At 43.6% G+C, this 16,497-nt stretch overlaps 1 gene segment (V, D, J or C); it reads left to right on the top strand.

Moving 5' to 3' along the window:
- The first annotated feature begins 2,668 nt into the window (after window positions 1-2,668).
- On the top strand, window positions 2,669-7,096 carry LOC120718554. The segment is given in 3 exon segments: window positions 2,669-2,732; window positions 5,304-5,345; window positions 6,714-7,096. Coding segments are annotated over 3 exon segments (432 nt in total).
- The last annotated feature ends 9,401 nt before the right edge of the window (window positions 7,097-16,497 follow it).

Here is a 16,497-nt window from a genome sequence, read left to right on the forward strand (position 1 = left end):
CATTTCTCTTATCTGCTCTGTTATGTAGTTTATTCCTCTCACTTTTCTAATTAAAGTTTTGGTTTGGTTCCTGTTTAACATCTGAAGAAAGATCACAGGTGTCGTACTCCAGGCCTCGAGGGCCGGTGTCCTACTGGTTTTAGATGTATCCTTGATCCAACACAGCTGATTTAAATAACTAAATGACCTCCTCAACTTGTCTTGAAGTTCTCCAGATTCTTGGCAATGAACTAATCATTTGATTCGGGTGTGTTGACCCAGGGTGAGATCTAAAACCTGCAGGACACCGGCCCTCGAGGCCTGGAGGTCGACACCCCTGTAGATTTTCCGTGCAGACTGTCATGGTCCTTCTGTCCTAGTCAGTCTGACCTGCTATTTCTGCCATTCTCTCCTCCACCAGCTCTCTCTCTGCCTCCACTATCACTGTGTGTGTGTGTTCTGGTGTTCTCGTCTTTGTGCAGCATCAGGACTTTGAGAAGAGTTTCCACTTCTGGGCCACAAACACCTGCTGGCAATCACACACCTGCCTGATGATCTTGTCAAGCGCCACTATTCAGGAGTGTCATGTGTCTTTGACCCAGTGTTTTTGTGTTTTTTTGGACTTGGTTATTTATTATTGTGGTGATTTTGTTTCTTAGTCTTGATTTGTGCTTCCTACTTTAATTGTTTATATTTCTATTTATTTAGTCTGTTCTCTTTCGTGTCCTGGTTCTCTTGGTCTCATCTGTGTCTTCTCTCCAGCCCATCATGTTACCCCCTCGCTGTCCCTTGCTCTCTGTCTCTATGTTGTGTTTCCTGTTTTATTTTGGTAGTCCTTGTCTCAACGTGTATTGTGTATAGTTTTGCTTCCCCCTCATCTCATTATAGCTGTGTCCCAAAACGTCGGCTGCATCCTCCGGAGGCCGCATTTGAAGGCCGATTACGTCACAGCCAGGCGACGAAGGCTGTCCCAATTCGTCAACTCCTTCAAATGCGTCCTTCATTTCCCCAAATTTGAAGGATGGGTGGGGTGTGTCCTTCGTGGCCCACCATATCCCAGAATTCATAGCGCGGCCCAGCCAAATTTCAGCAGCCAACAATGGCACTAAGTTTTAAAATTACTATTATTAATCTTTCTGGGCCACAAAATAAACTTTTAACATATTTTAAGGCGAGAAAGTAGCTGCGTAAATTACAAATATCTGCTTGGTTTATCAAGACATCGCATATTTGCAAAAGTGTGCCGACGTTTTCGGAGACGTCTGTTACCCACCAGCTCGATAGCAAGCCGGGGGGTTCAATGGTCACTCCAGCCGGCGAGAGCAGCGGACTCCCGGCTTCATCGTTTTCAGACCCCCGCTCTTTCGCTACTCAGGTTAAACATGATATAAGTCACTCGGATAACTTAAAAATGAAATTGTTTACCTTTTTTATGTGTTTTATTTTTTTCCGGAGTAAATCGGTTTGGCTGAGATCAAAGTTATTAGATTATTAGATTAAATAAAACTTTATTAATCCATCGGGTGGGTTCCTCCGGGATTTTCACACAGCTGAATAAACGTTAAACAGAAAACTGATTAAACAGAAGTGTGAGACGGTCGAGAGTTTACGCCAGTGTCCTGTTATATTTTAGATAACAAGGAGCAGACGGCCGAGTTTATTAAACACCACCGACACAGCGGTGACGCAAATCTGAAGGCTAGACCGTCCCATTTCACAGCCTCGCACTTCCGGCCTTCTCGGTCTTTGAAGGACCCGGCCCACGTAGACCGCGAAGGCCGGGTCCTCCGAAGGATGCAGCCGATGTTTTGGGACACAGCTTATGTCTCATTTGTTCGTCCTGTGTTCCCATCTGTTGCCCATCCCCTCGTTATCCTGATTTAAATCCTCAGTTTATTTCTGCTTGTAGCCGTGTTTCCTTGAGGCCCACACTACACCCACTTTACTCCTTGTTCCTATTTTCAGAGTTTTGTGTTTTAGCAAATAAAGCTCCTTTTTTCAGTTCATCCCTTTGTTTGTGTTTTTTCACACCAACTCTAACAGGATTACATAAGCAGTCATCACAATGTAAATTCATAGGTGTCATTTCAATCGGCCAACGTGTTTTGAGAAAAACAAAATTCGGGGGTGGGGTCGACGTTAAGTCTTCTCCTGATGTACAAACTATGGAGCCCATTGATGGGTCTAAAACACTCTTTGGGAGGGAAATGGACTGGTTCTTTTACAGTGCTTTTGGGTTGTAGTCTGAGCACTCAGCTCTATCTGAGCTTTGGGCTACACTTTACACAACTTGTCTCATTCACCCACAAAGAAATACAAGAATTGTTTCTATGCTTTTCTTATGTAGGTGCTTTCTATATAACTACTTACAAACATTCAGACTCAGATAGATGCACTGGACAGATGCTTCTGAGCTACAGCCAACCCAGGTAGTTGTATCATACTCAAAGTCTACTGTCAAGAGATCAAGAGTCATGTTCATGAAAGGAAACTGTTACTGGTTGCAAACCAGTGGTTACCCTCAAGAACTGGAAGACTGGATTAGACTTTGCCAGTTAAACATTTGAAAGAGCAGGAACAGTTCCAAGATGAAGATTTTTCAGCACGATTGGATTACAAAGGAGAAAAACTGATCTGAAGCAAAGTCACATCGCCTGTCAAAGATGGTGGAGCCAATGTTCTGGCACTGATGTGTATGGCTGCCAGTGTAGCTGGGGCACTAGTGTTTATTGATGATGTGAATGCTGATACAGGTAGCAGGATGAAGTGTACACATCTTTACTCTCTGCTCACATTCAACCAAGTGCTGCACAATCACTGGACAACCCTTCACAGTGCAAATGGATAATGGCTCAAAGAAAACTGTAAAAAACACCCACGACTTACTCTGGCAAAGAAATAGGATATTCTTCAATGGTCAAGTCAGAAATTGAAACTGAAGCAGAAATTGAAATTGAAGATGGCTTCAGCAAAGGCCTGGTAGAGCATCTCAAAGAAGGACACAGCATTTGGTGATCTCCATGTATTCAAGGCATTAGGTAGTGATGTCTACAGAGGATTTTCATCCAAATATTAAAAACTGTTTTATTAACAATTATCTCGGTTTGTCCAATTAATTGTGTGCCTCTGAAAATGTGGGACAATGTCTAAATATGGCTGAGATTCCTAAACAGCTGATACAAAACTCGACGTGGATAAGGAGTTTTATGGGCCTTGAAGGTCTGGATTTCAGTCAAGTCTGAATTGTTTAAGTCAGATTTCACTCTGTTGATGTACAAAGTAAAATTGTAAAAATGTGTCATCATCCAAACATGTTTGGATCTAACTGTATTTAAACTAATATTTGTATGATGGTTTTTGAAGAAGTCATATCAGCTGAGTCATTGCTGCTGTGCAAACAGTGAATTATTTTGTTGAGTTTGTTTGTTTCAGAGTCAGAGAGCCGTGTCTCTCTACAGTCAGAGGTTTTTGTACGGCGCCTCAATGAGTTTGTATCACTGTGGTGGACTTTTGGTGGCGGAACCAGACTGGATGTTGGAAGTAAGTTAATTAAACTGTGTTTATTAATAAATATTAGTTTTAAATATTACGTCGACTGAGAAAATTGTCAGGCGGTGGAAGGAATACTTCGAGGACCTCCTTAATCCCACTGATACGGAGGAAGCAGAGTCTGGGGATGAGGGGAATGACCCGCCAATTTCCGGGGGCGAGGTCACTGAGGCAGTTAAACAACTCCTTGGTGGCAGAGCCCCTGGTGTTGATGAGGTCCGCCCCGAGTTCCTGAAGGCTCTGGACGTTGTAGGGCTGTCCTGGTTGACACGCCTCTGCAATGTTGCGTGGAGATCAGGGGCAGTACCTGTGGACTGGCAGACCGGGGTGGTGGTCCCCATCTTTAAGAAGGGGGACCGGAGGGTGTGTTCCAACTACAGGGGGATCACACTCCTCAGCCACCCTGGGAAAGTCTATGCCAGGGTGCTGGAAAGGAGAGTTCGTCCGCTAGTCGAACCTCGGATACAGGAGGAACAATGCGGTTTTCGTCCTGGTCGCAGAACACTGGACCAGCTCTTTATCCTCTCCAGGATACTTGAGGGTGCATGGGAGTTTGCCCAACCAGTCTACATGTGTTTTGTGGACTTGGAGAAGGCATTCGACCGTGTCCCTAGGGGTGTCCTGTGGGAGGTGTTGCGGGAGTATGGGGTGTCTGGCCCATTGCTATGGGCCATTCGATCCCTGTACAACCGTTGCAAGAGCTTGGTTCGCATTGCCGGCAATAAGTCGGACTCGTTCCCGGTGGGTGATGGGCTCCACCAGGGCTGCCCTTTGTCTCCAGTTCTGTTCATAATTTTTATGGACAGGATTTCTAGGCGCAGCCAAGTGGCGGAGGGCTTTCGCTTTGGTGGCCTCAGAATCTCATCTCTGATTTTTGCGGATGATGTGGTTCTGTTGGCTTCATCGGGTGAGGGCCTCCAGCTCGCACTGGAACGGTTCGCAGCCGAGTGTGAAGCAGCAGGAATGAGGATCAGCACCTCCAAATCTGAGGCCATGGTTCTCAGCCGGAAAAGGGTGGAGTGCCCACTCCGGGTCGGGCATGAGTTCCTGCCCCAAGTGGAGGAGTTCAAGTATCTCGGGGTCTTGTTCGCGAGTGATGGGAGAAGGGAGCCGGAGATCGACAGACGGATTGGGGCTGCAGCTGCATTAATGCAGACGCTGCACCGGTCCATCGTGGTGAAGAGGGAGCTGAGTGTAAAAGCAAACCTCTCAATTTACCGGTCGATCTACGTCCCTACCCTCACCTATGGCCACGAGCTGTGGGTAGTGACCGAAAGAACGAGATCGCGGATACAAGCGGCAGAAATGAGCTTCCTCCGAAGGGTGGCTGGCCTCTCCCTTAGAGATAGGGTGAGAAGTTCGGCCATCCGGGATGGGCTCAGAGTAGAGCCGCTGCTGCTCCACATCGAAAGGAGCCAGCTGAGGTGGTTCGGGCATCTGACAAGGATGCCCCCTGGGTGCCTCCTGGGTGAGGTGTTCCAGGCATGTCCCACCGGGAGGAGGCCCCGGGGCAGACCCAGGACACGCTGGAGAGATTATATCTCTCGGCTGGCCTGGGAACGCCTTGGTATTCCCCTGGATAAGCTGGAGGAGGTGGCTGGGGAGAGGGAGGTCTGGGCCTCTTTGCTTAGGCTGCTGCCCCCGCGACTCGGCCTCGGATAAAGCGGATGAAGATGGATGGTTGGATGGATGGAGTTTGTTTGTTTCAGAGTCAGAGAGCCGTGTCTCTCTACAGTCAGAGGTTTTTGTACGGTGGCTCAATGAGTTTGTATCACTGTGGTACACGTTCGGTGGAGGAACCAGACTGGAATTTGGAAGTAAGTCAGCCTTAGAGCTTTTTTGTTTAATGTAATTTTCTTCTCTTTTCTTTAATTTCATTTAATATGAAAGGCTAGGAAACTTTTTGTGTAACTGAATAATTATTTTATTCATAAATTTTGTCCTAAGAAACAAAGTCAGCTTTGGGAATGAATATTCAGACACTCAGGACAATTTCCAATGAAATTGTGGGATGTTTCATATTATTAATTATTATTTCTAGTTCTGATGGTAAAGTTGTATTTTGAGGGCTTGTAGGTTTAGTTCAGTCTAACAGAGTCAGAGAGCCGTGTCTCTCTACAGTCAGAGGTTTTTGTACGGCGGCTCAATGAGTTTGTATCACTGTGGTGGACTTTTGGTGGAGGAACCAGACTGGAATTTGGAAGTAAGTCGAACTTAAACCTCATTTACTTTAGCAAAATTCTTTCTTGTGGTTATCTTAACTTTTCTGTTCAGTGTGCCAGAAGAAACCTCAGGAAAATAGTTTTTACATACATTTTCATGAAGAAACAAAGTTAGCTTCAGAATAAATGTTAAAATGAATATTAAACACAATATGAAACATCAGAGTGGACTTGAAGATATATTACATATACATACATCTGGTTAAGTCTCGAGAGCTTTTACTTTTAATCCAGTCTGACAGAGTCAGAGAGCCGTGTCTCTCTACAGTCAGAGGTTTTTGTACGGTGGCTCAATGAGTTTGTATCACTGTGGTACACGTTCGGTGGAGGAACCAGACTGGAATTTGGAAGTAAGTCAGCCGTAGAGCTTTTTTTTTTTAATGTAATTTTCTTCTCTTTTCTTTAATTTCATTTAATATGAAAGGCTAGGAAACTTTTTGTGTAAGTGAATAATTATTTTATTCATAAATTTTGTCCTAAGAAACAAAGTCAGCTTTGGAAATGAATATTCAGACACTCAGGACAATTTCCAATGAAAAAAGTTAAACTGCACAGAGTGAAGATAAAGATCTCTGGTGTTCTTATTGTATCATATCATTTAAAACAGTGTAAGCAATAAAAAAAAAAACCACATTAGGTAAGTAGTGGTATTGAGTTTCTTATCCAGAACAAGCTGTTTATTATGAAGAACTAATGATGTGGAAGCTTAACATTTTTTAAAATTGTTGACACATCTTTGTTTTGTTTTGTTTTTTTTTTATTTCCAGTGTAGTTTGAACATATTTCAGCTCAAACTGTGTGATGATTCTCTCTGTGCTGATATGCATGAGAGGTTTCTTAAAGGGAAGTGAAACAATGTGTGAGTGAATGACTGGTGGAGCAGAAAAAACACCTGACAGAAACTTCTTAACGGAGAAAATCAAATTGTGGTTCCTGTCCTCTAAGCTGATTGGTGTTTCCTAGGTGATGCCCGCCCCGCCCTGAAGGTGCTGGGTCCCTCCAGTGAGGAGCTGAAACAGGGGAAGGCCACGCTCATGTGTGTGGCCAACAAGGGCTTCCCCTCAGACTGGAGTCTGTCCTGGAAGGTGGATGGCAGTGGCAGCATCAGCTGGGAGGAGAGCAGGAGCCCCGTGGTGCAGGAGAACGACGGCCTCTACAGCTGGAGCAGCACCCTGAGGCTCCCTGCAGACCACTGGATGAAGGTGGGCTCTGTGACCTGTGAGGCCACCCAGGGCTCCCAGACTCTCGTCTCAGAGCCACTGATGAGAGACCAGTGTTCCCAGTCCTGACCTGACTAACTGTGACTTTCATGCTGGTCTTACTTTCACACTGCATTCTGTAGCTTTTTTTTTTTTCTCCAATTTCTTCTCTCATTTTTCATTGCTTTGTTTAAAGTTTAAAGTTTGTTTAAAGTTTTAAAGAATAAAAAAAATCTACATTAAATAAGAATCGAGTGTTTCTCTTACTTTTGTGGTGATGTGAATTTTAAACTCTAAATAATGATTTCCAGGGTTCTAATTGGAAACCAGTGTGCTATCTGTAGTCAATATGAGTCAGTAGAATTAAGTCACTTTCAATACATGAAGCAAAGCAAAGTAATGAAATGTTTCAGCATGTTGCAGTTTGTTGTATAAAACACTGACTGCGCAGGTGGAGCAGAAAAGCGCTGTATAAGAATGAGTCTATTCTCGTGATCAGTGTTGGGGTAGGTATTTTAAGAAGTCATTTAATATACAGAGTTTTTTTTGTTAAAAGTATTCAGTACGTTATTTTGGGGTTTTTTTTTTCTGTAAAATCACCTGAAACACAACATGTCATAACTGTCATTTAACAATATGAACTTGTAGGCTACAGTCTCTCACACCAACATAAATCCCTATCCTAACGACGACACACATATTTTCTTTCTCTTGGCATTTAGGTATATGAATACCTGTCAAGGGTCCTTGACATACAGGTCTCCGACTCGGAGGACAAAAATTAATGTCCTGTGTCTTAGGAGGGCAGGATTGCTTTGCTTTTTCATTATACGATGCTTTGCAGTATTAGTTTTGCCTAACAACCTGTTTTTGACTCCTAAATTGTCATTAATGCAACCGCTCTACATAACAGTGTAACTGATTATAAATCTTTTATTCATGAACCTACACATTACGGTTTATTTACTAGTTGTATGTATTTTAACAGAGCAAGAGGTGGACCACACGTTTGAAGAGCTGCTGGTCTTTATAACTGGGGCTGACTTACTTCCACCACTGGGGTCCTGCAACATAGACTTTTATGATCAGGAGTCGGGGATACGCACCGATGTGCAGCTTATCCCTGTATCTTCCGAGACGTGTTGCATACGAGGATCAATTTAAAGATCTTATGAACACTGCATTAAAAGGATTCCTGGGATTTGGAAAGCTGTAGCTGCATTTACATGAACTGATGCTGGAAAGCTGTGGTTAAAACCTGTGGCCTTTTGGGAGGAAGTTGTGTTATTCTAAGTGTTCTGAAATGGGATTGCTCCTGGGCTTCTTCAAAATTGTACATTTTAAAAGTGTTTAGTATAAAAGTTTTTTGTTTTTACAAATGTGACTGTATATAGTTGTATTTATAGTCCCGTTAAGACAGGTGGGGTATGCATGCAACAAGCCATGCACCAAAAAGTGATGTTCAGAAAATGCTTCAAGTATTGGAAGGAAAATAACAATTCATCTAGAAATGTTCTTTTGAAAGGTTGTTGTGCAGTCATGTTTAAGTATTCGGTTATAATGTACTGCATAGTTTCTTGTTGCTGCGTTGTGTTTGTGTTGTTGTTTTAAATGTGCAATAGCTGCCTAACAAACTTTGAACTGAAAGACGCTGACTTTTGTAAAATAAAAGTATTGTAATGTCAGTTCTCATGGTGTCTTGTCTCTTTACCAATTAAGGTTGAGGCTCACCTGTTACTGTCAAATACTGGTGTTGGGATCCACTGACGAGGGCTGTTCAGTACACAGGTATGTGCTTAAGTCGAGGTAAACGGTTCAATAAATTCACCTTCATCTGTTCTCAAACTGAGAGCTCAAGATTCCATCTCAACTCAATTTGTTCAACTGCTTTCAGGAACAAAGCAGTTTTAACTCCTAAGTTTAAAGTCAGAGTTGGTTAACTCTGAGATTGGCAGCTGACCTTTGACTATAACCTGTTTAAATATTAATAACTCAATTTGAGGAATGTGAACATGTGTCAGTGCTATTATTAGAACACATACTAATATACACAGAGGGTAACGAGGGAATACACCACAGAAGGCAGACACAGCTGAACCTCATCAGACATGACGAATACACTCACACAGAACGCAGAATCCAAATAAAACGGGGAACCAGAGAACAGCTCTGAGACACGGATTGACAGAACATAAGGAACAGAGGGACGAAGAGATGCGACTGGAAAACAGAAAATAAATGAAACGAATCATATTAATAATCAAAAACATGAATAGGAAGTCAACAGGTCTTTGGACCATGGCAGTGTTGAAGAGCAAAAAAGAGAAAATCTAAAAACCTGAGAAAGAAAAGATGGAAATTTGATCATTTGACTGATTTGGACTTAAAGTTTCTATTTGAAGTATTTGCTAAATTGTGCAGATAATTATGACTCACTGACTTTTGCTGAGTTCATTTAGTGTTAGATTTTTTTTCTTAAAGAAATATGATTTTTGATAATGATCGATATTTAGAAATTGAGATTTATTTGAGCTGGTATGAAGCAGAAGTCAAAGGTCACAAATGATGATTGTTAAAAAAAATGATATATTTCCAACTTTTTTTTCCTTTAGCAACAATGACATTTTCAGTGTGTGTGTGTGTGTGTGTGTGTGTTTGTGTGTTGGGTGTTAAAATGTCTAATATTTTCATAGGCGGGGCTTCTCACCTAATTATCTATGTCCTGATAAGGTTGCAAAAAAACAGGTTCTTATATCTCTAGTTGTGTTGCGTGTATAAGAACTTTGAAGTGAGATCTGTGCTCTGTGGCTCAAAACTGATTTTTTGACGTATTCAGCATCTCTCAGGGACAAGCGGAAAGTGGTGTCCCCATAGACCACCACCTGGGCTGGTTTGGGAAAAGTGTCCTTACAATACATAGAAACCCGTATAGGTGTGTGTGTGGGTGGGTGTGTGGGTGTGTGTGTCCTCAGTGAACTGTATCAGTCTCTGCAGTATCTTCCAGCTGCAGCAGTCACTTCAGTTTCTGTTCAGTCTGACTGAGGGAGGTTTTTGTACGACTGTTTTTCACTGTGTGAACACATACTGACTGTTAGGATAGTGACCACTCTGACAGTAATAAACTGCTGCATCTTCAGCCTGGACTGCACTGATGGTCAGAGTGAAGTCAGAGTTTGATCCACTGCCTGTAAAACGAGCTGGAATCCCTGATACTCGAGTGCTAATATAGTAAATGAGCAGTTTAGGAACTCCTCCATCTTTCTGTTGGTACCAGGATAACCAAGTACTATAAACATTCTGACTGGTCGTACACTTGATGCTCACAGTTCCTCCCACAGCAGAGCTCACTGCTCCAGGCTGAGTCACTGTATATTGTCCTCTGGACTCTGAGGATACAGAGACAAAAACATAAAGCAGCTTCATGGTTTTGTGGGCTTCATTTCAGAGGGACAGATGTTGATAGAGGAGAGGAGTTTGATTCTCTGGACTTTACCTGTGAAGCAGCAGCAGAGGAGAGTCCAGATGAGGACGCAGATCAAAGTCATGTTTTTGATGAGGAGGATTTCTGTGGCTTCTGTTGTGATGAAGGACAGCTGTCAGTCATCCAGTGTTCAACTCTCAGGACTATAAACTCTCCCAGAGCACTGGAGCATGGTGCTGCTGATGCAAAGTGCCTCTCTATGGAAATCATCTGACTGAATACAACAGCTACTTGGCTCAAATAGTTGATGCTGTTTATCAGTTAATCAGTTTTTCACAATGTCCACTGTAATTTATTTCAAAAGAACGATTTTTTTGGAAAGGAGATTTCCTCACCCCAATCCAAGTGTTGGCCTATCAGGACTGTGCAGGGTGCCAGTTTAGCTCAGTGGGTCATGGGAGGGGGCAGCAGCCTGGATTTGAGTCTAACCTGTGGCCCTTTATTGTGTGTCTTTCCCACTTTACTGTCTGTCTTCACTTTTTTATTATCCAATGATAGAAAAATGCCAAAAATGCCCAAAAAAAAAACATGCTAACTATAAGACAGTGTTGCCTGAAGATAAAACTCACACACATTTGTCCTTGTAAGACACAATCTGATTTTGTTCACATAAAAAAAAGAAAAGAAATACTGTACTTATCTACTCACAAACACATGAACAGAGTTTCTGAGAATCTTCACCCTGAAAGAAGTTAGAAAATGACCTGTCAACAAATTAAAGTGCTGTTCACATGTAAAAAAATAGGCCAGAATAAATAGAAAAGTCAATGTTTTTCAAACTACACCTGTGCATGTAAACATGGCCTCAAAAGTGAAAAAAAAGGAACAATTTGTAAAAGTTATTTTAGAGTTTTTAAAAACTCACTCAGTACAAAAAACCTTGCAGTGATTCACATTGATGCACGATGCTGACCACAGGTTGGAAAAGTTAAACATGACCACAGCGCAGATATCACTTGTTAAAATGTTTTGTAGAATAACAGGACAACCTGTGAGACTGGAAAGACTCGACTTTCATGTCCTGAACATGTTATTTTCTGTTTTGTGATGTAGTGTGTAATGCTCAGCAGTATTATCATTTTAACTGGTTCTGTGCATGATCTAAAGCAGTCTTTCTCAAACTGTGGTTCACATACCACAAGTGGTACTTGGGCTCTCTCTGGTGGTACGTGAGAAATCTCCATTTTTTTTTTTTTAAAGATTAAATAATATACCATTGTGGAGGTATGCAAAGACGACACGAGCGTTCCCGAGGCTCTTCTGGGAGCCGGAGTCAACCAGAAAATGTCTCCCCGAGCATGAGTCCTCCATGAAGTGCAGCCTTTCCTTATCACCAGCAGTCACGGCCGCTACAGAGCACAGGCGGGCTCATTTCCCTGGGCCTTAAAACTGCAAAGGCGGCACAGCGCTGTCACGCTGATGGTAAAAACACAACCCTTTTCCATGACCCCGCAATCCCAGCCACTATCGATGAGTTGGAGGCCCCTGGGAGAATCAGTGGGGGCGCGGGAGAGTCGGAATTATCGTCTGGATGCCAAAGCTCCTGGTAGCCAGGCGAATGCGATCCACTTCTGTCTGCAAGTGACTGGGAATCCTTCGCACCCAGCAGCGGGGAGTTGTCAAGGCCAGCTCAAGGAAGACGTGAGTGAAGAGGAATCCGCCGTCATCCATTCCTAGCAAGGACAGCGTGCTCTCCATGAGCTCGAGAGCGGTACCATCACCCAGGCCAGAGAGAGAGAGGAGTTTCTCAGCCCGCTCTGCATCGGAGGGGGAGTAGCGCCGCAGCAGCAGCGCCTTCAGAGCGGTGCATTTCCCTTTGATAGGTGGGGATCTCGGAGGAGGGTCATCACAACACAGTAGGCAAAACTGACGTGAATACAGTGCTTTATTTACAGTGCCTAGTTTAATTACAATGCAGGAACTATAAAGGCTACGAACTGTGAACTATGAAACATGAAACTCAGACAGTGTGCTATGACTAGATGCAAGAGTTTAAGTACAGATCCTGGGGAGGGGAAAAGGGGCGGTGGCCTGGGTGGAGTTACACAGAGTCACTATAATGAGAAGAGACAGCCAGTCAGTGGCAGTCTAGTGAATCACAGACATTTGATTAAACTATGATGGTTATGGCTTATGCATTGCAGGGGCAGGCGTCATGCAAGGAGGGTGTCTAGGGTCTAGGGAGTCCGGGTGAGGAGTGGTGGGGAGAGAGTCCGGAATATACTTGGAGCAACGGCCCTGGCAGGGAGGCAGATGAAGGACCACGATGAAGGGAGTGCAACCTGATAGCAGAAACCCAGTGTCCAGACAGAGATGCATCTCTCCTGTTTGTAAAGCGTGACAGCCAGGCAGGTACTAAGACAGGGAGAAAACACTGAGTAGAAATGCAGATGTTAGGGAAACTCTCAAGAGCTTGGCAGCCTAGAACTAACGTGGGTTAGCTGAAGATCTGGCAGAGGTCTGTTGTGAGTGCTGGTCTTAAATGCTGGTGACTTGATTGCAGTCAGGTTTGAAGGCTGATGGGAGTCTCCGCCTGAAGGTGGAGCCCAGCAGAGTGGAAAAACCCCGCACTCACCCGGACCATGACAGTTAAAACGTAAGATAAGATAAGATAAGATAAGATAAGATAAGATACCTTTATTAGTCCCACAAGGAGAAATTTCATGTTAAGGCTGCCGACCTATTGCACACAATGGCAGCGCCATCTTACCCTCCGACCATACATACATTACCCAAAAACATCACATGGGGAAGACAGGTCAGAGAGGTATAACATGGAAAATGCACCACATGAGGAAAGATAAGGAGAAAAAAAATAACTCCCCCCAGACTGAGCTCGAACAGGGAGATCAGTTTGAGAACAGAAAAAAACACCTCTGCACATGAAAAAACTCTTAATACACCAAAGAAACACATGACAAGCAACAGGGGAGGGTAAAGGGTGAGAGACAGCCAGTGTAGACAGTGCATCCGGGCCTGCAGCATAAGCGCTGGTCTCCTTGATCCACCGTCAGCATCGGAAGGGAATAAACGTCAAAGGCGTTTGGGGGGGGAGGGGGGATGAGTGCACATCTGCATGTGTATATATGTCTGTGTCTGTATGTGTGTGCGTGTCCAGAGTTCAGCTGAGACAGTGTCCTTCGCCCTGCCAGGCTAAGTAAACAGTCTTCCAGCCAACCCAGGTGGCCTTGCATGGAATGGGAAGAACAGTCTAAACACAGTCGTTATCAGGGTGTTGTTGTTCAGCTCCAGGCTTGAGACCGCAGCTGGTGCCAAAGGGGTAGCCGCATGAAGTGATGGTGGTTTTTACTTTAGTGCGAACAACTCATATGAATTTCAAAGCTGTTCTAACAGTCCAACACTGGTCTCTCAATCTCCCGTTGGAGAGCTGCGAGCTTCTCCATGATGTTATCAAACTTACTCTCTGTGATGTTGTCATTCTTGTGCTCAAAGAGCAGATTCTGAGAACTCACGACCGCAGTGAGCTTCTCCAAGATGTGATCCAGTTTGTGCACAGAGGTCTTATTCTGAGTATTCACGGCAGTCGTAAGCTTCTCCTAGATCTTATCCATGCTGCACTCAATGAGCCCATTTTGAGAACTCACGCCTCGTCCCATCGTTTCAATCCCAGCGGGCAGCCTTGAGGGGGTTTGAACAGCCGGTTCCAAACATTTTTTACAAATCATTAACTGCAAAGTGGGGTGTGCATAATTATTCAGCCCCCTTTGGTCTGAATGCAGTCAGTTGCCCATAGACGTTGCCTGATGAGTGCTAAGGACTAAATAGAGTGCACCTGTGTGTAATCTAATGTCAGTACAAATACAGCTGCTCTGTGACGGCCTCAGAGGTTGTCTAAGAGAATATTGGGAGCAACAACACCATGAAGTCCAAAGAACACACCAGACAGGTCAGGGATAAAGTTACTGAGAAATTTAAAGCAGGCTTAGGCTACAAAAAGATTTCCCAAGCCTTGAACATCCCACGGAGCACTGTTCAAGCCATCATTCAGAAATGGAAGGAGTATGGCACAACTGTAAACCTACCAAGACAAGGCCATCCACCTAAACTCACAGGCCGAACAAGGAGAGCGCTGATCAGAAATGCAGCCACGAGGCCCATGGTGACTCTGGACGAGCTGCAGAGATCTACAGCTCAGGTGGGGGAATCTGTCCACAGGACAACTATTAGTCGTGCACTGCACAAAGTTGGCCTTTATGGAAGAGTGGCAAGAAGAAAGCCATTGTTAACAGAAAACCATAAGAAGTCCTGTTTGCAGTTCGCTACAAGCCATGTGGGGGACACAGCAAACATGTGGAAGAAGGTGCTCTGGTCAGATGAGACCAAAATGCAACTTTTTGTCCTCAATGCAAAACGCTATGTGTGGCGGAAAACTAACACTGCACATCACTCTGAACACACCATCCCCACTGTCAAATATGGTGGTGGCAGCATCATGCTCTGGGGGGGGCTTCTCTTCAGCAGGGACAGGGAAGCTGGTCAGAGTTGATGGGAAGATGGATGCAGCCAAATACAGGACAATCTTGGAAGAAAACCTCTTGGAGTCTGCAAAAGACTTGAGACTGGGGCGGAGGTTCACCTTCCAGCAGGACAATAACCCTAAACATAAAGCCAGGGCAACAATGGGATGGTTTAAAACAAAACATATCCATGTGTTAGAATGGCCCAGTCAAAGTCCAGATCTAAATCCAATCCAGAATCTGTGGCAAGATCTGAAAACTGCTGTTCACAAACGCTGTCCATCTAATCTGACTGAGCTGGAGCTGTTTTGCAAAGAAGAATGGGCAAAGATTTCAGTCTGTAGATGTGCAAAGCTGGTAGAGACAGACCCTAAAAGACTGGCAGCTGGAACTGCAGCAAAAGGTGGTTCTACAAAGTATTGACTCAGGGGGCTGAATAATTACGCACACCCCACTTTGCAGTTATTTATTTGTAAAAAATGTTTGGAATCATGTATGATTTTCGTTCCACTTCTCACGTGTGCACCACTTTGTGTTGGTCTTTCACGTGGAATTCCAATAAAATTGATTCATGTTTGTGGCTGTAATGTGACAAAATGTGGAAAAGTTCAAGGGGGCCGAATACTTTTGCAAGCCACTGTAAATAGGCTTATAACTGTACTTTGATGTCGGTCATAAGGGTGATACTTCAAGAGACATATGTTATGAGGTGGTCCTCACTGTGAAAAGTTTGAGAACCACTGATCTAAAGACACTGAGTGTTTGTGAGAACACGTAAAACTGTTTTGATGTATTTGTGCAGTTTGAGGTTTTGTGAATGTAGATTGAAAATTCACTTTAATGTTTAGAGTTTTGAGAAAGAAGGTGGAAGTGTCGTGGTCCGGAGTCTGTGGACTCCATGTTTATGTTTTAGGTTAATTAATATTCTGTGGTTTTGTTTATTTTGGGTTATTTGTGATTGTTCAGAGTTTAATGTTCTCTGTTCCTCGATTGTGTTTTGCTTAGTATTTTTGGTTCTATGGTAATGTTTTCAGGTTACATCCTCCCAGTCTCGTCTAATTAGAATCAACTCTTCCTCCTGTCTGCCATTTCCTTGTTTCCTTGTGTGTGTATATTAGTGTGTGTTTGCCTCTTTGCTCTTTGTTGGAGCATCTGCGTCTCACTGGTGTTTCATCCGCATCTCGTTTCCTGCTGACCATCCCCTGTGTTGTCTCAGTCTCCTCACGTTTCAGGTTTGGTTTGTAGTTTTCCCCAAGTTTTGTTCACGCCATACCCGTTCCTGTTATTTGCTTCACTTACGTTAAATAAAACTCACTCCCTGAATCTGAGTCTGCGTTTGGGTCCTTCCAATAAAACCCGCAGCTGTGACAGGGAGCTTTTGTAGTGATGTATCTTAACAACTATAAAATGTAAATTCTCAAATTATATTTTTGAACTTTATTTTATTGTGTTTATTTTATTTTATTTTAAAATTATACTATTAAGATGTTATAAAGCTATGATAAAAACAATTCATATGGTTGAGTTTGTTTGTTTCAGAGTCAGAGAGCCGTGTCTCTCTACAGTCAGAGGTTTTTGTGCAGCGGCTC

Source organism: Simochromis diagramma, unplaced genomic scaffold (genome assembly GCF_900408965.1).
Source record: "Simochromis diagramma unplaced genomic scaffold, fSimDia1.1 OVJJ01000531.1, whole genome shotgun sequence".
Lineage (NCBI taxonomy): Eukaryota > Metazoa > Chordata > Actinopteri > Cichliformes > Cichlidae > Simochromis > Simochromis diagramma.